Source organism: Mirounga angustirostris, unplaced genomic scaffold (assembly GCF_029215605.1).
Source record: "Mirounga angustirostris isolate CCGP_5_RB_7025 unplaced genomic scaffold, mMirAng1.0.hap1 SCAF_1, whole genome shotgun sequence".
Taxonomy (NCBI): Eukaryota; Metazoa; Chordata; class Mammalia; order Carnivora; family Phocidae; genus Mirounga; species Mirounga angustirostris.
In genome coordinates this window covers 180,014,423-180,039,571 of record NW_026991709.1, presented here as the reverse complement: position 1 = coordinate 180,039,571, position 25,149 = coordinate 180,014,423, and the positions used below count along the sequence as shown (strand labels likewise).

Below are 25,149 nucleotides of genomic sequence, written 5' to 3'. Positions count from 1 at the left end.
AAAAGTATTAATTCAGGTACCATAAAAATTTTGTATTAGTAATCCTGCTACACATTTAAAAATTATTCCTATATTACTATGGAACTACTTATTACTATCCTTAATATACTTTAAAAAATTTCAGTGAGAAAAGTTGACAATATATGATTTTATTAATAAATAGTGTGAAAGCATCAGTGATAACTGCCTTAACATTAAATTCTTCTAAACATCCATATCTTGGCTTTAATATTGTGCATATTGGCCTCTATGGCACAAGTAAACATGAAAATAGTTCCCATTTCCATGCATAGGTATTCAGCTATAACACCATTTACAAATTATTATGGACAAAGTAACCTTTTCAATAATTAATATTCATTTGGACAACCACAATTAAATGAATATTAAATCAAGCAAGAAATAGGCTATGTTCAATATGCTGTAGATGTCAGGGTATAATATTCAATGTTATTTAAAACTTAATTTTCTTTTTTTCTTTAAAGGGCTATCTTTTCTATATGTGGGTGCTCAAATGAAAACTGAGGAATGCATTCTTTGACCACAGTAACAAAAGTCAGACACAAGAGAGTGCTTGTCCCTCTTCCTCTGAAAGAAGCAATACATTTGCTCATTATCTCTCTCTCCAGGCATCATTTCCCATATTATTAATGAAAATGCTTACAAATACCAACCCCAAAATTCTGTCTTCAAGGGGAAGTTATAAATTTAAAAAAGAGTGGTTCATTATATAAAAAAAGTCAAATTCCAGCAACACTAATGCTAAAAATGACATTAAATTTCTTAGCATCCATGTAATATATTTCCATGAGTTTTCTATTATGTGCAGGTTTATTTTCCTTAAGAAGTAAAATGAAGTTTGAATAGTACAGTCTGTGGTGTGGTGACATCAGCAACTGCCAGTTCTTGCCCATCAACGAGTCCCAATTCTAAAACAGAAAAAGTATAATTAACCCAAGCAAAAAAGTCTCAACAAAAAGCACAACAACACACACATACGTATAAAGTTTTATATCTAGATAAACATCAAAATCTAGTTCTCTTTAATCAAGGTACTATTATATTGGATTTCTTAGAGATTTTTTAATATTCTACTAAAAGAACAATTCTATTATTGCTTCTAAAAATATAATTACAATTTAAAGGCATTAAAACAAACCTAGAATAAGCATTTATTACTTTTACCAAGAGAAAAAAAAGAAGAAATTGACTAGTAAATATATTCATTTAAAATACCTTTCAAAGTCTTGGACAGATTTGGCCTTGTTCGTTCTTCAATAGAGGTTACTGACTAGAAAATAAAATTATTTTAATGTAAAGCATATTAAATGAAATTAAACTTGTAATATAATTTTGTGGAAAACAAACTAAAAAACAAAAAACAATCAAACACTGATTACCTGTAAGTAAAGTGTTCTATTTTTTCCCTCTAATGTGGCTGTGATGGCTGGAGATTTCATCTGCCTAAATAATAATGAGAGAGGAAACAAACAAAAAAAGATCACTTTTTAAAAACAATTCTTGTTTTTTTAAAGTTTTAAGATCACAAAAGTATTTTTTTTTTTTTTAAGATTTTATTTATTTATTTGACAGAGAGAGATAGCAAGAGCAGGAATACAAGCGGGGGAGTGGGAGAGGGAGAAGCAAGCCTCCTGCTGAGCAGGGAGCCCAATGCAGGGCTCGATCCCAGGACCCTGGGATCATGACCTGAGCCGAAGGCAGACGCTTAACGACTGAGCCACCCAGGCGCCCCCACAAAAGTGTTTCTACAACAGAACAAAAGTCCACAACACTTACAGAGAAGCACTATTAGTTAAATAATCCAAAACCTCCTGCAGTTTAGCGGATGGAGAAAACTGAATATTCTGAGGAAGTTGGCTACATGCTGGGCAGTTTTCCTACATATATAAAACACAACAAATCATAGTGGCACATGAACCAATAATAGTCTATAATGATGAAATGAGAATCAAATTGTTTTATAATCATGCATATTTCCTATGAACAAATTTTTATGCTTTAAAATCTCCTAAATTATTATGCTACATAGTATTTATTTCAGGCTATAGTGCAAAAGATAGACAGTGAGTAGGTTCTAGAAGTTAGAAAATACTTAGGCTGTGGGCAATTTCATTTATATTTCTAACCTGTAATGAATATGTAAAAATCTAAGTATGCGTGATCAAAAAGTTTTCATTAGTGTAATATTACTAACCTTTCTCTCTGCTTCAAATGTGTATGTGTACAGTCCATCTACATCATTGAATACCAAGTAATTATTAAGAGGAATATATGCACTGTAAAGAAAAATGGTTCTTTATATAATTGAGCCAAATCAAAACATCAATTTATATACATATTAAAAAATGAAATCCATTACCTTGTGGCTATTTTAAAAACCTCAGTGGCACACACAGCTGAAGAGGGGAGAAAATAAAGGTGCTTCAGCTCGATGCAAATTAGACATTTAAAATTTCAAGTTTTTTTAAAAATTAGTTATAGATAAACTTATAAGGCAACTGATTAAAAACAGATAAAGAATATACTCTCAAAAATGAAGAAGTAGTAAATTTTATATTTGTTTTGTATAATCCAAGCAATAGAGTAGCATTACATGCTTTCCTTCCTCTTCTTCAGATTAATGAGCAACCTGTCACACTGATTAAAAGGAAAGGTACTAAAATGTCCCCTTAATGCAGTGCACCTTATGACAGAATGTAAGACAAAATATATACAGATCTAACAGCTTGTTCTTTTTGGACAGCTTAAAAATTACACCACTCACCTAAGAAGATATCAAATTCCTAGAATACCAGTTTTCTGAAACCAAGTAGCTGCAGAAATGTCAGTTTAGATAGTGAATCAAAAATTTAAGGAAAGAAAACAAAGTTAAGTAGTGGCCATTTTTCCTTACCTGCAATGACTGCATTTGTAGAAGCTACTGCAGGAATGATTCGTTTCACTACTCCTGAAAAAAAAAATATTGATTAAAATATGGTCATTTCTTTTAAAGAATAAGTATCTTAAATTAGAAAATCTGATTATTAAATATCATTTTCCACAACTTGATTTTTCAGGCTTTCAAGTCAGAAAATAAGTTTAACAATGAAATGATCTTCTTTCACATTCCCATAATTTTATGTTCAGGATCTTAAACAAGTTACAGTAGCAAAGAAAACTCTTCACTAAGCTTCAAATAAAGATGAGACAATATAATAATAGCTAACAATTAGAATGTTCCAGGCACAGTATGAAGAATAAATAAGATAGGACAGAATTTTCATAACACCCTTATTAAGTCTCCTTAACTCTGATTTTAAAGATAAGAAGAATGAAATTGAGACAAATTAATATCCAGTTATATATCTAGTAAGTGATAGGAATGGCATACGAACTACACTCAGTGAGGTGTGACTAAAGTATAAGGAATAAGAGTTAACTAATTTTCTTCATATACTAGTTTCAGCCATTTGATTCCCCAAAATTTACAACAAACAAAAAACTGCCCCTCGTCTTCTCATTTCACTATGTAACATGGACTGCATGAAATATTAACTGTACCTCTATTTCTACTGCACGTTTTCCATGTATCAGTATTCATAGATTAGGAATGAATAAAGCTCTACCTTACAGCATTTTTTTAAAGTAAAATATAAATATTCCCCAACTGTATTTGAATTGCTCATTTTAGAAAACAAAAACTTCAGAAAAAAGTAGCCATATTATCTTGGGGTGTGGAGAGCACTTAAAAGACGTGTCCCCAAGGCTTCAGGTGTAGGCAGATTTCAAAAACTTCAGAAAAAAGCCAAATAATCTAAGACATGAAGACAGTGCAAAAGTTTGGAAAGCTGTTTTCAAAATGTTAATTCTGGCTATATGATCACATATAATTTCAGAGAAAGGGAAATAGGGAGGAGCCAACTTCATGATGGTCAAACCGGAAGCTCTCCAGTGAACCACATAGAGCAAGATGTACTGAAAGGAAGAATAGGTAGTCACAGTGAGGAGTATAAGACCTAGTGCCCAATAAGAGCCAAAATGGTAAAGAGTCCTCTCATCCCCTACCCCTTAAAAAAGCTGGACTTCACTTCCAATTTTGCTTCTGTACTCCTTGTCAAGGCTCTCAATCATGAGGCTCAAAAGTACATACCAAACCTTGCTAAAAAGTACAGAAAGATGAATGAGACTACATATTGAAATGAGTTTATAGTTCCTGATCAGGACAAACTGAAATCATTTAATTCAAACAGTTACCACATGTACCCTATATGCCAAACTGTTCTAGGTGTTGTGCAGAGTAGCAGTAAAAATAACCTATTTGCTCTGACAGAGCTTTCCTTCTGCTGAGGGAGATAACATGCAAGTGAGTAACAAAATTTCAAATACTGAAGAGTTCTATGAAAAGAAAGTAAAACAAGGTATATGGTAGAGTTGGCAACGATGGACGGAGTGGATGATCAGGGAAGACCCTCTCAGGGAGGTGGTAATTTGAGCTGAAACCTAAAACCGTAAGACCCAGCCATGCAATGGCCTGGGGAAAGAGCATTTCTGTAAATAGTTAAGGGTAAACGCCCCAAGGAAAGGATGTATGAGAGTGTAAGTATGAAATATTCTTTGCACAGTAAAATGAGGTTACCGTTATTTCTGAGAAATTATAAAAACATCGATAGTGAAATGGCTCAGAAGTCATTTTCAGTTGAATGATCAAGTAAACTGGTTAACTTGATACCTGAGCGATAAGCAGCCAGCCTTAACGGGATCCAAGGAAGGACATTCCTGGCATTAAGAATCAGGAGTATTAAAGTTCCAACGCGGGACTGAGTTTGGTGTGTTCAAAAACAAAGCAGGTTGGAATAGGGGGAATATAGGGAGCAACAAGGAGCGTGTAAGAATAGAATTATTAAATGACATCACCAGAAATCAGAAAGTATGAGGAAATAATCACAGAAAAGAAACGGCACATTTTCCAAAAGAAGACAAAGCTTTTTTTCTGATGAACTCAGTGATGAACCTGGGACAAAATTTTAGAAAGATGAACTATGAGTACCTAGATTAGGAAACACTGATCACTAGACTGAGCATTGTGATTGTTCACTGAGACAAGTCATGTTGGACGCCATTTCTGTGACTAGTAACTTGGCCACTCAGGGAAATGTGGAAGATAGTACATCCAGGCTTCAGGAGAGCAGTTAGAAAGGTCTCTTATGTGAACAAGACAAAGAAATAGGAAGTACTCAAAAAGGCCTGATCAGGAGATGAGAGAAAACTAAAAGGGCCTGACCAGAAGTATGATTCAAATGTCTGTTCTCAGGCAGTTCAGTCTCGTTAAAATTTTTAACTAGTTATACGGAATGGAGATAAAGCATGATTATCAAAATAACAGATGAAAACATGCTGGAAAGAATAGGTAAGTTGCCAGGCATAACAGGGTATATACAAAAGGTTTAAGAATAAACTTGTAAAGACCCATACTTGAGTATAGAATGACAAAACTACCACCTCAAAAAACTGCCAAACCTATAATGGGAAGATGGGGCTTAGGAATTGCATGTAGAGAGAACTTCCAGATTTTAGTGGACAGTGACCTTAAAGAAACAGAAGTATAGCACTAACATAAACGACAAAGAAAGAACAAAAAACCTTGCTCTCCTCTAAGACTGCATCAATTATCAGAAGTCTATTTTAATCTCTGCATGCTGCATTCTAGCCTAGATAAGAGAAGTATGGATAACTAGAATATGGTTACAAAAAGAAAAAAAAAAAAAACAGGATGGGAACTTAATGTCAGCCAACATGTAAAAGGGTTATAGGAACTAGAAAGATTGATGACAGTGATTTGGAGGGAATGTGATTACTGTTCCATATATGTTAAAGGCTATTACTTAAAAGGGAATTTGATTTATATATGATGTACCCTGGGACAATACTCAGACCAAACTAAAGATGGAGACTTCTGCTCAATATACAAAATAATTATCTTAACAGTCTTACCAAATGTGAAATAGATTGCCCCAGGAGGTGACACCTTCCTCTTCAGTGAAAGGTAAAATGAATGGTTTGACTTAGATGATTTAGGACCTCTTCAGTTCTAGTAAGATTCAGTGATTTTATTAAGTTCCTCCTAGCTGGGGTGCCTGGGTGGCTCAGGGAGTTAAGCGTCCGACTCTTGGTTTTGGCTCAAGTTATGATCTCAGGGTTGTGAAATTGACCCTGCAATGGGCTCTGCGCTCAGCGTGGAGTCTGCTTGAGACTCCTTCCCCCTCTGCTCCTCCCCCACCTTGCAAGAGCGCGTTCTCTCTCTCAAATAAATAAAATCTTAAAAAAAAAAAATTCCTCCTAGCAAAGTAGTATGGATTCTGTCAATTCTGTTCCCTCCAGCCAAATTTAGGACACCTGCAAACTATCATTTCCATGGTACCTTGACTGAATCTCAAATGGCCGGTACTATCTGAAATCACTTACCCATTATTTCCTTCAGAGCATCCCAACCCCTGAAAATGGGATTATCCCAAGGTTATAATTCATGACAATTCACTACCTTACCTTGAGTGAGTCTATAGGTAACACCCCTAATATTATATTGTGATGCTCTCTCGAGGGACTTTTGGAAAATCCACTGAATATGATCAGGATCATCTCCATCTAATGGAACTCCTTCTGTTAGGAAAAACAAAAAACAAAAAACAAGGAGAGTAAGACAGAAACATGCAAACTTAAATCAACTTGTCTTTTAATGTAATTACACAACTGAATAATATAATAAATAAATATTTATGTAATAAATACTTACATAAATAAATACATAGTCACAGTGAGGAGTATTAATGTAATTATAAACAGTAAGGAGTTTAATATAATTATACAAATGAATAATATAAATATATATTTATTTACATAAATAAATAAATACATAGTCACCGTGAGTAATTTAATTATGTAAATTACTCTTACATAATTCCAGATTATGAAATTCAGTTTATTACCTCCAAAAGGCTGCTCCTTAGGCCACTGCAGTATCCTTACATACTCAATACAGTGTTCTGGTAGCCTGGGCATAGATGCAATGGTGCACATGGGAAAATTAACCTAAAACCACAGTTTGTGCTTTTTAGTAGATTTTAAACAATAAATTATTTTAGACTACTTAGGACTACTTCGTAAAAGTAGATGGTAGGTTATAATTCTTCTTAGCTTTCCACTTATAAAAACAAAACATTTTATAACACTAATAATGCTTCTAAAACTAAAAGACAGCATCTGAGTCACTTGACTTACATTCATACAGGAATGTAGGTTTGCGCTACATTTACGGGGTATATAAATTTAAGCTTTGTTAGATCATAAGAAGTGCTAAGTTCTCAAATATGAGCATTTTATTATGTTTACATGATATTTAAATCTGAAGGTATAAAATAAACCAAAGCAAAAGCAAATTCAGAGTTCAATCAATTCCAAGTAAGTTCTCAAATATGAGCATTTTATTATGTTTACATATTTAAATCTGAAGGTATAAAATAATGCAAAGCAAAAGCAAATTCACAGAGTTAAATCAATTCCAGGTAAATACTAAAAATACTATATTTATAAATCAAAATTCTAACTATTCCTTAAAGTGGGTGTATAGCTTAAAGAGCCTCATTTTTGGAAGGATCATTCTCATCCCTGGTATCTTTATCTCCCTGAATCAATCACAGGCAAAAACCAAAGAAAACAGATTATAGCCTTACCCCAACATATAAGAGTAATTGATCCCTTGATCCCTCTCTCCAAATGAAAAAATTAATACCATGATATTCAGTTCCTATCTTTCCACAGAGAATTTCATATTTTATCTTTCTTCTTAGTATGATTTTTAAAATATGGTTACCCCTAATTAAAAATCCTCAATATTGACTACACTTAATAATTAATCCTAACTCTATCCCAAGAGACTATAAAACAAATGCAGGTACTTCTTTGATTACCTGTGGAGGATACAGTTCTAGTGTACATTCAATACAAGCAGTCATTCCAGGGAGAATCACCCGGGCATTTCCTTTAAAACCTTCTGTCCCCCCATCTATCAAAGGGACAATGGAGCTTGGATCTAATACACCATCTTCATAATTCAGAAGAGATATCTAGGAAAATTATTTAAAGGCAAGAGAGGGGAGTAAGAATTCAAAAAAAGGAACATGCTGTCAAGTAGTTTCACAAATCAATTGCACTATTGAGTACTAGATTATCAAACCATGGGATCACTATATTAGCAATTTATATTCTGACTTGAAAATTAATGACTGGCAATATATCATGATGTACATCTACCTAGTTGAAAATTAAATAAACTCTGATTTGTCAAAAATATAGTATGGCATTCTAATTTTTGGTATGTTAAGAGCAGCAGCAAGAATTTCAAAGAACTGTAACAACATTAAAGTCTTTACCAGCATGCCATTTATCCATCTTCTGGCTATGATAGAGTCCAGTCCACATACTATTATATGAAATTCTATGGAAGAAAAAGCAAGTTTAGCTTTTAAAAATGCCACTGCACAAAATAATTCGCTTTCTAAGAAACAAGCCCCCCCTCCACGTTTTATTATAACACAAACACACACAGCTCCTAATCCTTGAGTATTCCTTACTCAAGACAGCATATAAAAATGCAGCTAATGATGTCGGCTAAGAATTAAAACAGTGGCATTCTCTGTTCAACCTCACTGAAAAGCAAACATCAAGAGATGAAAACAAATGAAGAAATAGCCTTCAAATAGCCAACAACTAAAATATAATAAGAATTTAGTGAGAATTTTAAGTGGACAACTTACGTCGATAGAAAGTGTCATTAAAATCCTGAATCTTGTTGAAATGTCTGAATATAAGTAAAGGAACTTAAGCTGCTAAGTTTTTAATTTATAAAGTGAATTTAACATGCTATAAGGAGCAAATTATAAATGTACACAAGAAATAAATCATCAATGCTCAAAGCAGTGGAATTCAGGGAATATGACAAAATGAACACAACTCTAATTTGTGACAAAACCTCTTTTCTAAACATTCCTCTCCTAACTACTTTGAGTAGTTTCTCTCATCCCTGAACCCCCATATTACATTTATGTCTGTTATACTCTCTACTCTTGCTTCAGTTTTTATATAAAACCGTACATCCTGGGAAAGCAGACTGTGTGTCCTCAACCATTAGCACCAAGCAAAGAGGCAATAATGCATTTTAGTGAAGGAAACAAGCACATTACAACTCCCATTTAGGCATATGACTGCAAGACTCAGAACACAAATAAACACCTTGTACACCTTAAATGTATACAATGTTATATATCAAATATTTTCAATTAAAAATAAGAGTTACTGCTGCAAAGCTAATTTAAAAAAAAAACAGATGTTTCCAATTGCTTTTTCAGGTACAAATATGATTTGTTATTTTGGGGGTAAGGGGAGGTATGAATTATTTGTTCCTCTCTCAGTTTTCCAAGTCTCTTTTTACTCTACCAAACCCAATCAGTAGTCTTTCCCTGCCTGGAGGCTGCAAAAAGAACCTCATCAAAAATGGCTGTGGGTGGGCGCCTGGGTGGCTCAGATGGTTGGGCGTCTGCCTTCGGCTCAGGTCATGATCCCAGGGTCCTGGGATCGAGCCCCGCATCGGGGTCCTGGCTCGGCGAGGAGCCTGCTTCTCCCTCTCCCTCTGCCTCTCTCCCTGCTCATGCTCTCTCTATCTGTGTCTCAAATGAATAAATAAAATCTTAAAAAAAAAAAAAAATGGCTGTGGGTGTTAATCAATTATAGCACTTAATATTTTAACAGCACATGTATACAAAAAATTTTAATTTTTCTAATGGAGCAATTTTCTGTTTAATAATATATATACTTCTCCAAAATTACAATAAATAATCCATTATATAGTTTAAAAAACCAAAATGGAGAAAAGAGGGACAATATAAAAATACACTTGTCCTAGATTTTTTAATTCTGGCCTACAAATAAAGCTATAAAAAATAGATTCAATTCTCGCCCTCACCCATTCAGGGTTCTTTTCTTTTTAAATGCTAGGCAAACAGGAGGCATTAGCTGCAGCTAGAACAGGGAGGTCAAAAGAGAACCAGATGCAGCCACTCTGGAAAACAGGATGGAGGTCCCCCAAAAAGTTGAAAATAGAGCTACCCTATGACCCAGCAATTGCACTACTGGGTATTTACCCCAAAGATACAAATGTAGTGATCCGAAGGGGCTCCTGCACCCCCATGTTTACAGCAGTAATGTCCACAATAGCCAAACTATGGAAAGAGCCCAGATGTCCATCGACAGATGAATGGATAAAGATGTGGCATATATATATATATATATATATTTATATTATTTTTTTAAGATTTTATTTATTTGACAGACAGCGAGAGAGGGAACACAAGCAGGGGGACTGGGAGAGGGAGAAGCAGGCTTCGTGCTGAGCAGGGAGCCCGACGCGGGGCTCGATCCCAGGACCCTGGGATCATAACCTGAGCTGAAGGCAGACGCTTAACGACTGAGCCACCCAGGCGCCCCATGTGGCATATATATTTAATAGAATATTACACAGTCATCAAAAATATGAAATCTTGCCATTTGCAACGACGTGGATAGAACTAGAAGGTATTATGCTAAGCAAAATAAGTCAATCAGAGAAAGACAATTATCATATGATCTCACTGATATGTGGAATTTAAGAAACAAGACACAGGATCATAGGGGAAGAGAAGAAAAAATGAAACAAGATGAAACCAGAGAGCGAGATAAACCATAAGTGACTCTTAATCATAGGAAACTGAGGTTTGCTGGAGGGGTGGAGGGTGGAGGGATGGGGTAACTGAGGATGGACATTGGGGAGGGTATGTGTTGTAATGAGCACTGAGTGTTACATAAGACTGATGAATCACAGACCTGTGCCCCTGAAACAAGTATTTAAAAAAAGAGAGAGAACCAGAGCAAGCAGAGGAATAGCAATAATAGGACCCAGGAGCCACACCAAGAAATCCCACATCCTAGATTTCTATAAAATACCTGAAGTTCACAGATCTAACTTTTAGAGTATGCACGCATATTCTTCTTTTTCTTTCTCCCTACGGAGGCCTGTATTTACCTTTTTAAACATTTATTTTGAAATAATATAGATCCACAGGTTGCAAAGCTAGTATAAGAGGTCCCATGTGTTTTCTTTTTTTTTTAAAGGCATGCAGTGTGACATTTTTATTCAACTTATCAAAAATTTTTCATGTGTATGACAACCCTACTACAAAAAAAATATTTTTTAAATGCTTTGGGTGTTTTTGTTGTTGTTGGGTTTTTTTTCTTCTTGCTTTTTTTTTTATGTTATGTTAATGACCATACATTACATCATTAGTTTTTGATGTAGTGTTCCATGATTCATTGTTTGCATATAACACCCAGTGCTCCATGCAGTACGTGCCCTCTTTAATACCCATCACCAGACTAACCCACCCCCCACTCCCTTCCCCTCTAGAACTCTTGTTACCATGTGTTTTTCATCCAGTTTCCCCCAATGGTTACATCTTACAGGACTATAATCTCAAAACCACAAATACATTGATAAAACAAGTATGTACAGTTCTGTGATTTAAATACTTGTGTAGATTTGTGTAGCTACCACCACCATAGTTACACAACTATTCCATCACAGCAAAGCTCTTCCGCCTGCTACCCCCCTTTAGAGTCCCACCTCTCCATCCCCTGATGCCTAATCCCTGGCAATCATTAATTTGTTCTGTCTCTAATTTTGTCATTTGAAGAATGTTACATAAATAGAAACATACAACATATGACCTTTTGAGACTGGCATTTTTCATTCAGCATGTCTTTGGTATCACCCAACTTGTTGCCATGTTTTCTTAATTCCTTTTTATTGCTTAGCCATACTCCACAGTATGGCTATACCACAGTTTAATAATTCACCTATTGACAGATGTTTGGGTTGTTTCCAGTTTTTGGCTAATGCAAATAAAGATGCTATGAACATTCAAGAACAAGTTTTATGCAGACCTAAGTATTTGTTTCTCTGGGGTAATGCCCAGGAATGAAACTGCTGAGTTGCATGCAAAGTATATGTTCACGTTTTTAAAGAACAGCCTATTTTCCAGATGACTATATCATTTTACATTTCCCACTAGCAATGTATAAGTGATCCAGTTTTTCCGTAGCTTTGCCAGGATTTTATATTACTATTTATTACTTTAGCTATTTGAAGTGTGTAGTAATATTTCACTGTTGTCATAATTTGGATTTCTCTTATAGTGATGATGAACATCTTCTCATGTGCTTTTTGCTATCTTCTTTAGTGAAATGTCCTTTCACATTTTCTGTCCATTTCCTAATTGCCTTGTTTTTTCACTGCTGAATTTTGTGAATTCTTTATTTATTCTGGATGAGTCTTCTGTCAGATACCTACTTCATAATTATATCCCATTCTCATCATTGTATCTCATTCTCTTAATAGGGCCCTTCACAAAGCAAAGTTTTTAATTTTGATATAGTTCGATTTATCAATATTTTCTTTTATGGATACTTTTTTGATGTGATCTAAGAACTCTTCACCAAGCCCTACATCACAAAGATTTTCTCCTACACGGTCATCCAAAGTTTTAGATTTTATGCTTAATATATATGATGCATTTTGAGTTCATTTTTATAATTTTGAGGCTTGAGTTGGGATTCATATTTTTGCCTATGGCTATCCATCCAATGGCTCCACCACAATTTGTTGAAGAGATTATTATCCTTTCCTCCAATGAACTGTTTTTGCACTTTTGTCAAACATCAACTGGCCATATTTGCCTGTGGCTATTTCTGGTTTCTCTGTTTTACTGATGTGTGTCTCCATCTCTGCTAACATCACACAGTCCTGATTATTGTAGGTGTAGTAAGTCTTGAAATTATACAGTGATTCCTCCCACTTTATTCTTTATCAGAATTGTTTTATTTTAATTTTTTTAAAGATTTTATTTATTTGAGAGAGAGTGCGTACAAGCGGGGGCGGGGGGCAGAGGGAGAAGCAGACTCCCCGCTGAGCAAGGAGCCCGATGAGGGGCTCCATCCCAGGACCCTAAAATCATGACCTGAGTCAAAGGCACATGCTTAACCGACTGAGCCACCCAGGCGCCCCTCAGAATTGTTTTAGGTATTCCTTCACCTTCCCATATAAATTTTAGAATAATCTTGTCTGTATCAACAAAAAATTTTGCAGGGATTTTGATAGAAATTGTATTAAATTTGTATACAAACCTGGGGAGATATGACATCCTTACTATGTCAAATTGCCCAATTCTTGAATACAGAGTATCTTTCCATTTATTTAGACCTTCTTTGATTTTCTTCATCAGCATTTTGCAGTGTTAACATACAAGTCATATACTTAATTAGATTTACACCTAAGTATTTCCCCCTTTTTTGAGCGGTTGTAAATGGCATTCATTGTATTTTAAATTTCATTCTCCAGATTTTTACTGCTAGTATACAAAAAATACAATTGATTTTTGTATGCTTATTTTGTATCCTCTGGCATTTCCCAAATAGCAAAGCTCACCTCCTGAATTTCTATAAAACACTGGAAGTTCTCCAGATCTAAAGAACACTTCTTTTTAAAAACACACTTCTTGGAAAAATAAATTTACTCTGATACACATTCCATTTGGTTAATATATAGCCTATTCAGTCTGCTACTGTAGGGAGACACAAAGATTAACTATAGCCAGACAAGGAACTTAATAGTCTAACATAAGAGATATGCAATTCAAGCTGAAATTAAGGGCAATAATGCAAAATAAACAACTGCACTGGCTGTAAATGCTTAATTTAAAAATTAGGGCAAAAAGTATTTATATAACCTTAAAGAAAAGACTGGAAGGACTATAAAGCAAAATGTCACCAGTAGGTACCAGTAATAAGCTTACTGCTAATTTTTTTTTTTTTTTTGGCTTATCTGTATTTTCTATGTTAAACACCTCCTTTATAATAAAGAAAACACAAAGCTTTAGAAAGTTAAGTAACTTTTTGTCAAAAGGATACGGAACTACATTGCAATTAGGAACTCTGTCATTTAGAAATTCTGCAGCAACTTCAGCCTTAGGTCTTCCAACATCTTTAGGCCTACAGGAAAAATTACATTTAAATTATCATTCATGATATAAATCTAGATGATCTATATAATTTATTTTCAGACATAAAAAATATTCACGGTGAGCTTATTTAGAGGATATTTAGAAGGAACACTTTTATTTAAATATTTTTGATGAGTCATTAGCCATTCAACATCAAATGTCAACGCCTGCTGATGTTCCAAATGAAGTATTTACAAGTACTGACAAGTCTAATTATTTCTTAAATGAAAATATAAAACAGTGCTCCCCCCACCCCACCCCCCGTGGAAAGCATAACAATGGCATGCTTCCTGGCCACTTCTCACTGTGGCATTTCCCAATGTAAAATATTATCCCACACCCAGAGCCTTCCAAATCTGCCCTGAACCCCAGAACCTCAAGGTGTTACTATGGAGGTCTTGGCTGAAATATATACAGGATTCATTCTGGAGATACAAGAACCTTCATTTATCCTCTTCTTCCCGGGTATGCTGATTAAACAGTGAATTTTATGTCCCAAACGAAGCCATAAGCACGTTTTTGAAGAAGAAATAATGCCAAAGGCATTATCTAAAATTGCAAATGACCCAAACATTCTTAAACTAAAAACAGAAGACCTCAAAACGTCATTTCTAGGTAAGAACCATAGCTATAGCTAGAAAAGGACACAGGGAAGTCTCTCTTTTAATCTCAGTACAAATGGTATTTTCTTTCGTAGTACTTCCTCATTCTCCTCACAAAAGTAAATCACTCCCTCACACATACATAGTAAGTGCTTTATTACTATTTTTTCACAACATTTTTCATTAGCTACAGAGGTCTATCATACCCACTAGACTATAAACACCTGGAAGACAGTAACCATATTCTTCTCTCTTTATATTCCTTCATATATAAGCACAGAATATTTTAAAAATAAATGAAAATTAAAAAAAAATCAATGTTCCTAATAAAAACTACTTCTTTTAAAGAAAAATAATTTAACAGGTCAATTTTCTTCTCTCCAATAAAGCAGTGTGCTTCTCTTGATTCAAAGCTTCTGGTAAGAGTTTTATTCTGACTTTGTCCTATAACTAGGCTCTAGTTATAAATCAAGGAACCTGATTTCAGTACTGCATTCAACCACTCTGGACAGAGCTCTTTTGGTAAAGAGAATAAAGGAGACTTTGAAGGTTCTTTTATGTTGTGGATTATATGTGCTTCCACAGTAGATCCCAAATAAAAAAACTCCTAGATGGTTTCTGTGGAGACTGCTAATTTACCTTTCCAGAATTAGGGGATCAGATTGTTCCACCTAAAAACTGCACTTTGAACAAAAAGGCCTTTCACAGGTATCATCTTTGGAGGACACCATGGCCTAATTGCTTAATCTTGAATACAAGTACCTGCCCTGAGGGCTGCTCTGAGATCAAAGGAGGTAATATAAAGAGTTTAGGAAGTGTTTACTACAACCTAAGCACTCATAAATTGTTACGATTTTCAATCATTATTTTAGCTACAAACTAAAGGTTATGGTCCATTATCAATAACCAATCAACTCAGTGTTATCTTTGTTAGAGCATTCATATACTAAAAATGTGTCAGGATCCACAAAGTTTTCTGTAGAGAAGGGTAATTTCAAGGGTTAAAAAATAAATAAATCAACAAAAAAATAAAGCCTAAACATTAAACGTAGAGTTCACACTGCAATTACAATACTTCCTTAATCTGACTTTGTTTAACCCATCCTTCTGCCTCTTTAATATCTTCCAGAGAGATTTCATGCCTATCCAAAAATTTAAATTTACCTTCTCTGCTAACCTAACCTTATACTGCATACCTCCATCTATCTGAGCACTTCCTGCTAATAATCTAATCACTAGAGAGAAAAATAAAAGTCCTTATCTCTCCATATGTATAATTCTTTGACCCAACGGCACTTATAGCTGAGCTTGTCAAATCTCTAAATGCTACATACTAAAATTCACTAATGAACCTCTCCTCATGCCTGCATATATGCCCACCTGCAGTTTGTAAGTCATTTCTAACAATCCATTCCTAGATGCTTTCTGTATTTCATGTTTGTCTATGATAATTATCCCTTTATTCCATTTCAACTGCTCCTGGGTTTTCTCTCCCTAACTGTCGACTTTTTTTTTTTTCTGTAAGAAAGTCCAAACTCTCTCACAACTTCATTGCCCCAGTGTCACCATACAATTCTTGGCTCATAAATCCCCACCAATATATCTCACTAGGGCCTATTATTCCAGCGACTGTTGTCTTATGAAATCAACAGAAGGAAAAGAGCCCTGCTCCATGTCTTCAGAGCACAATTATCCCCCAAATCACATAACCCATTTGGAAATCTCTTTAAACAACAATAACAACAACAACAACAAAATCATATATTTGTTTATAAAACTAGTTTCACCAGAATGCTCACAATTTTCTTGCAAACTTTTACCTAAAAAGGGAGTGGTAGTTATTTTTAAAATAAAATTAGTTACCCTCTCATAGTTTTAAAAAAATTATTAAACTACAATGTACTCAAATTCAAGTGATTATCAGAATTTTAAACTAAGATCTTAAAACTTACCTAAATAAAAACTGCCTATTTAGATTGGAAACATCTATAGTGTCCATGTCTATAACATGAATCTGTCTAAAACCAGACAATGCCTGTGGGAATAAAAAAAATCCAATTAAGCAGAAGTTTCCGCACATTTGAAATTTTAAGATTTGTTTTTAAGGTAGTCCTAAATTTATAAATGCTCAATAATAAATTCTACATAATTGTATTCAATGGTTAAAGAGTCTTACAAAGTATGTAAAATTCAGGGTTCTTGTAAAGGTCAAAAATGTGTAACTGAGTACTCAGTCTATAACCAAAAGAGAAAAACTCAGAATTTCTACAGTTGTTTTATAATCCCATAAAAACATTTGTAAAGTTTGTTGTTTTGCTGCTGCCGCCAGATGTTTTAATTTTACTAGTCTTACTAATAAACTGAATTTGCTATTTTTTTTCAGAATACTGTTAAAAAGCAATTCCTACAAGTTTTATCTTAGTTTACAGAACATTAAGTATGTCACGATTCAGAAGTAACTATTAGAAGTTGTATATTATCAACACACATATGTACACAGCACATGTAAAAGGAGTATCTTAAAAGTATTAAGTCAAGAACAAGCAATCAAAAAAGCTAGGGAAAAGCAACAAACTGTTGCAGTACAACCACTGCTCAAATTTACCAGCAGAAGCAAAAGATTAAAAAAAAACAAGTCTCAATAATTAATCATGCTTTTCTGGTCTTGGTCAGTTAAGTAGTCAAATTAAATCAGGTGTCAATAAGTTCCCTACTTGGGCGCCTGGGTGGCTCAGTTGGTTAAGCGACTGCCTTCGGCTCAGGTCATGATCCTGGAGTCCCGGGATCAAGTCCCGCATCGGGCTCCCTGCTTGGCGGGGAGTCTGCTTCTCCCTCTGACCCTCCTCCCTCTCATGCTCTCTGTCTCTCACTCTCTCTCTCTCAAATAAATAAATAAAATCTTTAAAATAATAATAATAATAATAATTTCCCTACTTTTCGGCCCCTCTTATAGCAAGAGATCCTCCAGAGTTGTCTATACTTGCTTTCTCATATTCCTGTCTCACACTTACACTAAACAAGCTTTCACTCCCACCACTGCAGAAAACTGCTCTTGTCAAGGTCACCAGTGACTCCCATGTTACTACTTCTAATGACAATTTTCAGTCTCTCTGATCTTACCCACCTGAAGTATCTTTAAAATACATTCTTCACTTGGTCACTACACTCATGTGAAATCTGAACATTAAAAACTGGTTTCCAGTTCACCTCACTCAGGAGTTTTCCTCCTACTTTACTGGCCAGAATTTGGAGTGCCCTTGTGCTTAGTTCTGGTTAGTGCTGGTGATCTCCGACAATCTTATAAGATAAAGCATCATTTTACAGACATCTCAAACTTAACAGTTTCCAAAACCAAACTCAATCATCCTTGCTCACCAACACCACTAAATCTATTCTTTTCCCAGTGTCTCCCATTTCAGGGAATGCTAACTCCATCTTTCCAGTTGCTCAGGGGAAAAACCTTGTCGTGTCATCCTTGGCTCCTCTCTTTCTCTCATGTTCCACAATTAATCCACTAGTGAATCCTGTTGACTCCAACCTCAAAACATATCCATCATCTGACTGCCTCTCACCACCTCCAATGCTACCATCTTGCTCCAAGTCATTGCCACCTCTTGCCTAGATGACTGCAACAACCTTCCAACCAGCCTCTCAGCTTCCTGCTCTGTTCTTCCTTGAGTCTTCTCTCCGTACATCAGGCACAGTGAACCAGGTTAAAAGTCAGATCAAATCAACTCATCTGCTTAAATCTCTCCAAAGTCTTCCTGACTCAGAGTAAAAGGCAGTTTTTACAGTAGCCTCTAAAGCCATTTGTAATATTCACTCTGAGCCCTTCCATCTCCCATTACCTCTCGATATCCTGTGGGAAACTGCTCACCCTTGCCCATTTCTGCTTTAGCTCTAATAACCTCCTTGCCTCCTAGAACATAAAAGCCATGCTCCCACTTCACAGATTTTGCACCAAATGTTCCCTCTGCCTAGAATATTCTTGCTCACCTCTCTGCTCAAATAGCATCTTTTTGTAAACCACTTCCCTTCCCACCAGGCTACCTATCTTCCATTCTTCCTTTCCCCATAGTATTTATTACCATCTGACATACTATGTATTTTACTTGTCTTTTTCCTTCCATAAGCCCCACAAACACAAACACCTGTCAGTATTTTTCAATGCTGTATCTTTAGTTTTCAAAATGGTGCCTGGCATACGGGGGGAGGAGGTTCTATAACTATTTTCTCAATCAATAATATTAATATCATATTCTTTTTTCAGAATGAGCCTTTGGGGGGGACCTACAGTCAATTTAAAAAACCATGTACATCTCTCATATATTTATGTCTGAAATAAGCAAAGTAACAAGTGGTAATTGACAAGCTTTAGTTTTCTTCTTTTAAGACATTACAATGCAATAAATAACAAGGCCATTCCTAAAGTTGTTTGACAACTATTCCTCAGATCTAATCTCCAATTAATTTACATTTAAAATCACTATATGTCACATTTGCAAGTAACAGCTTCGTAAGAGAAAAAGTTAAGCATTAGAGGATTTTTACATAGAACGCCTACCAAAACCACTACCCATCTTCCATAAATCCTTCCCTTCTAGAACTCTTTGGTACTGCAAGGGTTTTTATGTTTGAGAAAATTCTGTCATTCTGGCACCCCATCCCATAGTATATCATACATAATGCTATTTATTTTGTGTAAGACTTGTCTCTCCAGTGAAATTTGAAATTCATTAAGGACACAGACTATGATGACCTACAATCCCTTCAGAACTGAGCACAGCAGTTAAGTACCAAGAAGTGTATTAAGTTTCTGCAGTTACACTAAGAGTGACATTAATATTTTCTTAGCAAAATGAATGTAGCTGTTGACATTTAAACTATAGCCACAAGGCCAACTTTTTAGGTCCCTCATCTGGCTATGTGACCTGATTCACTGTCTAAGGATTTCCTCTCGCATTTCCCATTTTCTACACACCACTGAGACGGCTGACATACAACACCTTTAAATCAATTCCTCCCCTATTCATTTTTATTAAATAAACCAATAAAGCCTTATAAAAAGCTATTTGTGGTTATGGGAAGTCAGTAAAACTAGTAAGTCACATATCATGGATTTCAAACCAGTACACAGAAATAGCTTATCTAAAGAGTACCCCCTCTTAAGATGATATTCAGTGAAAACAAACTGACCAAAAAAAAAGCTTAGCTATCCCAAATTTTATGTTTAAGTCATGTAATGACCTAATAGTTCAGTGAAAAGCACAACTGACTAAGAATTAATGACCTGGATTAGGTTCTACGGATATCACTATTCAGAAAAACTGAGGCAAGTCATTTAACATCTCTAAACCTCAGTTTCTCCCTCTATATAGAATGACACAATATCCTAGCCACCTAATCGGGTTATTTTGAGGAACAGAAGAAATAATTCTTTAAAATTACATGTTAAAATATGAATTACCAGTTTTGTTATTTACATCACTGAAATTAATGACTGCTATGCAAGAGGAAGCACAAAGATTTGTTTGATAAAGATCAGAGAAGAAAACAAGAATTTTCTATCAATGACTTTATAGTTGGGGACTTTAGAGCGTTCCAGTTATATCATTATTTTAATTACTATCTCGAATTTGACCTGCTAAATTTATCTAACAAAGGCTCACAGGAAAAAAGGTTAACAATCATAATAAAGAAATTTCCTAGTACTAGAACAGAAAAAGAAAAAGCTTTAATTATCACAAAGAGAAAAAAATACATTTTTATATATATATATGCATATATATATTACCAGATTTTTTAGGAGCTCACATCCTAAGCCGCCAGCTCCAATGACCAGAACTTTACATGTATCTAACAAAAACTGGAGAGACTGTAAAGAATGAAAAGGCGTATTAAAATCTGTTTGATAATAACCATAAGTACCATCAATAAAGCAATAAGCCATAAAACAGTTTCTGATGTTTCCATGAAAAATGCAATTGAGGATAAAGAGCAGACTTTGTATTTAATAAACTATTTTAAATTTATGAACAAGGTAGAACCAGAAATTCTGTAATCTAATGATTTCAGAGGGTTTCAATTTTAATGTTTTTAAATTGACTTTAATTTTATGAAATTAAAAGGTTATTTCCAACAAGAAAAACTACTATACCTAGTTAATTAAGACTTATCTTTTTTTTAAACTTTGAAAGGGGATGGAAAGTATCAAATTTAACTGACTTGCTAAAAAGCGAAAAGTATAAAAACCTTAAAACAGAGCCTCAAGCACTACACAAGGTGTATAAAGGTCTTAAGGTAAAAAGGTAAGAACAATAATTGCTGCTTTTGAATACAGTGAGTGAAACTTACAAAACAAGAGATGACAGGAAGAAAAAAACAGTAAAACTCTTAGAAAATTGTACATCAGCAGAAATACAATTTAAAACAATGATTTAAGAACGGTATCGTAAATTATCCAGCAAAAAAAAAAAAATTCAGAAGCACAAGAAAATATGGTGGAGTATCCAAAGAAACACAAAATACTTTCGATTCTGTCCAAGATTAAAGGAGAGAAGTTATACTGATACAGTGAATGAAACCCAAGAGTCTGTACCTTAATTTTAGGAGTAGCATAATACTGCTATTTCAAAACAACATCTCTTTATAAACACAAAAGACAGAAGAATTAACTATAAAGAATATATTTTCTACCTTGCAGTAAAAAATAAGTTGTATTTAGTTGAACATTTGCCTTATGTCAAACACTACCAGTCCAAAATTCTATCCCTCTATTATATAGCAGTCATATGATTTTTAACATGCAATTAATTATTTTCAATTCTAGGTAAAGATGCTCATTTCAACTAAATTTCAAAATTTAAGCAAGCACATCTATATTTCTATCAAATTTAATTTCTCATAGTAGGGTTAAAAAGGGGACTGTGTCTCAAAAGTCATTTTAAAACTAATTTTCAGTGAAGTATAACTTAGATCTTAAATGAGATTATGCAGTTCTTTTACTCTTGAGAATTTTCAACATATTACATGAGAAATGTGAAAATAATGACTCAAATATCTGTCATTCAATTATAATCAGTTCAAATATTCAATTTAGTATTTTAAGGTAACTTATACAATTGTTAATAGTTTTATTAAAGAGCAAACTAAAAAGAAAGCATTTTATTATTTTTGAAACATAAAACTATTAGAGGAGTTATTTAAAAATAAACATTTCTCACTTCAGTGCTGGGTTCGAAATCAGGGTGTGTGAAGGGTCCAGATCGCTCGAGGAACTTCTTTACATGGTTCCAGCGACCTTCCCAGTCTCCAGTGTCCCCACACCCACCATCAACAGCCATTCTGCACAGAACACAGTAAATTCAGCTGCAAAGATCAGTAGGAAAAAGCCACACCTACAACTATTATGGTTTCCCCAAATGAAAAGTAACCACACCAGACCTGCTTAAATAAAAAGGGAAATATCAATGTGGTTATGCTTATGCTTTGAACTTTCCTCTTGGCTATTATCTAGTTTATTTAATGTTAAGAACGACACATATGATGAGATAAATCAGTCTACATGTTTCTGGGATCCTAAAGCATCCCAAGATCAAACCTGGGATATTATTGGTCAACTGGTGAGAAATGGGCTTCTCCACATTTGGAATTTATAAAAGATCACTGTAAATTTCCCCAGTTTGTTCCAACAACACACTTGGATCAGAAAAAAAAAAAAAAAGGAAGAAAGAAAAAAAAAAAGAAACTCCACTTTCATAATAGTGAAGCTTCAAATCTAATATAATTCATGTGTCCTTTCCAAGTTTGAAAGATGTGATTTAATGATTATTTTTGATGAGAAGAACATTCACATATTTTTCCCTGAAAGAGATCCCAATTTTCAAAAAAGAATCTTTTAACACTATGAGGTGTTGTTTCCACTCAACACAAAAGAAGTTTGGGGTTACAATTGCACTACAAATAGGCACTACCATCTAACAACTTTTTAGAACATACAACTGAATAAAGAGGGACTCCTCTAACAAAATACAAAATGTATTTTCTAATGGAAATGTATTTTTTACTCTCTGAAGGATTTATGTTTGGTTGTGATTATTTTTAATTTTCAAATTTCCCGTAACCCAACAGTTTCTACCTCCAAACGTATTAGTAATATCCAATTTTTACAAGTATTGCCTAACAATAAAGACCATAGCATTTGATGTCAAGCTGGGTCTGGTTCCCCAACAACACTGTGACCTTGAGCTGATTATTAATGGCTATAAATCTCATTTGTAAGTTGTTTGGAGCTACTTCTTAGGGTCAGAACAAGGATAAAGAGATAATCCACACAGAGGCCTTAGTACAATACCTGCCATATAGTAAGCATTCAAGCCTTTACTGTCATTTTAAGCAAAGGTGGAAAGGAAGGGAAAGGTGGGAAGGAATGTGAAATTAAGCTTGTCATTCCAATCCTTTTGCAACTGAAATGAAACTTTCGGAGGGAACTACTGGGAACTGGCACAGAAATTACTAACTCACCACACCCCCTGCAAGAGTACCTTCTACTCCTCCCATGTAGGGAGAAGAAAAATTATGTGGCGTGGGCCAGGTTAGAAAACAGATTAGATCTGTCTCACCAGCACAAAACTAAACATCTGATAAAAAATAGGGTGTGTAACACATGGAGAAAATAAACTCTTTGGAGTCAACATTAACCCTTAAGAGCCAACTATTTTGCAAAAATGAAGTGCTTAGTACAAAACCTTACACATAAAGTTCTCATAAAAAGTTTGCAGTAATACTATTGTCTCGGTGTTTACGAAAGGCCAAAAAGGGCCGAGTGTCCGTTTCACGTGTTTAATAAAGATTCCCTTTCCACAAGGTCACGGCTATGACAATTTGGGGTGTGGGGGGGTGGGGCTCAAGGGTCCTTACGCAAGACCTTTGGGTCAAATACCACCCCGGCTGGCCGGTGCCGGGCCTGCTGCGGTGGACCCCGGGCCCGGCGCCCGCCCGCGATACAGACGAGGAGCGGCCCGCCGGGCCCCTGGGGCTCCGGGATGGGGGTCAGGGGATGAGGCCGCGCGGCCTGCGCTCCGGGTGCCCCCCTCCCAGCCCCCCGGGCCCGCTGCGGCTGGTCCCCTAGGCCTGGGGTGGGGGGAGGCGGGGGTCCCCGGAGAGGGCCCCGGCCTCCCGGCAGCACTAACTTCTCAGCCAGCAGCTCCTCTATTCTCCTTCTTTTCTTCTCCCTAAAAGAAAGAGAGAATAAAAGAAGGGTCAGCATCACGCTACACACCGGGCGCCGCGAGGGGATGGGGGGCGAGGGGACGGGGCGGGGGGTGGGGGGACCCCGGGTGGCGGCGGCGACCGCCCACCGCCGCGCTCTCTCACAACCCAGCCCGGCCCCGCACGCCCGCAGAGCCCGAGTACTTACGGCTCCTCGCCATCCGCCATATTGTTCTCCGCCTCTTCCCAGGTGCCCCCAGGGCGGGCGGGGCGGAGGGGCGGAACGAAGCGAAGGGGCGGGGCCGCCAGGGAGAGTTGGAACAGGACGGGGAGGAGCGGAAAGGGGCAAGGGGGCGGGGCCAGGGGAAGGGGTGGGGTTGACGGCGCGGAGGCTCCCTTGGGCTTTAAAGCTTTTGCATGTAATTATAATCTTGATTAACTACACTTAGTTACATAAATCTTATCCAGTGTATAAGTTGCGTGAAAATATACACATAATACATTATACGTTTATACAATTTACGTGCTAATTAATAATTATAAAAAATGGGGCGCCTGGGTGGCTCAGTTGGTTAAGCGACTGCCTTCGGCTCAGGTCATGATCCCGGAGTCCTGGGATCGAGTCCCACATCGGGCTCCCGGCTCAGCAGGGAGCCTGCTTCTCCCTCTGACCCTATCCCCTCTCATGCTGTTTCTCTCTCTCTCTCTCTCAAATAAATAAATAAATAAAATCTTTAAAAAAAAATCATTAAAAAAATAATAATAATTATAAAAAATGGTATATTCTATGAAAAAACTCCTTGGGAGAGCCACCCTCATGCTGCAGAGCGTCTCTCTGAGGCAAAGCATCGGAGTAATTTTCACCTTAAATTTTCAGGAAACATTTTTGCATAAGAGTACGCACTTTAAGAATAAAATCTAAATCAGTTTATAGTGGTGGGATGGAGAGATTATCATTTTCCTCCTTTGTGAATATCAATGGTAATCTTTTAATGTCACATGATTCTGTCAGATAAGAAGTTCAGCAGAAATGGAACTGGATAGAAAAAAACATTTTTTCTGGGGAAAAATATGTATTTAAATAAAAGTATAAAGAAAAAAAGCACAAAAATTAAGGAATAATTTAGAACACCTATAATCGCATCACCTGAAGATAAATGATTAAATTTGGACTATTTTCTTCCATAGTCAGACAT

At 35.7% G+C, this 25,149-nt stretch overlaps 1 protein-coding gene across 3 annotated transcripts; it reads right to left on the bottom strand.

The window, feature by feature from the left end:
- Positions 1-133: 133 nt before the first annotated feature.
- UBA3 (ubiquitin like modifier activating enzyme 3) lies at positions 134-24,279 on the bottom strand. Of its 3 annotated transcripts, XM_045861989.3 has the most exons (18): positions 24,162-24,277; positions 23,935-23,976; positions 21,967-22,087; positions 20,538-20,618; positions 16,696-16,778; positions 14,050-14,130; positions 8,811-8,854; positions 8,427-8,491; positions 7,965-8,120; positions 6,984-7,086; positions 6,544-6,657; positions 2,915-2,968; positions 2,381-2,417; positions 2,216-2,297; positions 1,798-1,898; positions 1,401-1,464; positions 1,237-1,291; positions 134-929 (listed from the first exon to the last, which is right to left on the bottom strand). In XM_045861989.3, exons 1-18 carry the CDS (start codon positions 24,179-24,181, stop codon positions 841-843), a joined length of 1,392 nt encoding a protein of 463 aa, XP_045717945.1. In that variant the 5' UTR covers positions 24,182-24,277; the 3' UTR covers positions 134-840. The 3 variants fall into 3 exon arrangements, 2 of the variants coding, with proteins under 2 accessions (XP_045717945.1, XP_045717947.1); XR_010412190.1 differs by lacking the exon at positions 1,798-1,898 and having other exon boundaries at positions 24,162-24,279; XM_045861991.3 differs by lacking the exon at positions 23,935-23,976 and having other exon boundaries at positions 24,162-24,237.
- Between the last annotated feature and the right edge of the window lie 870 nt (positions 24,280-25,149).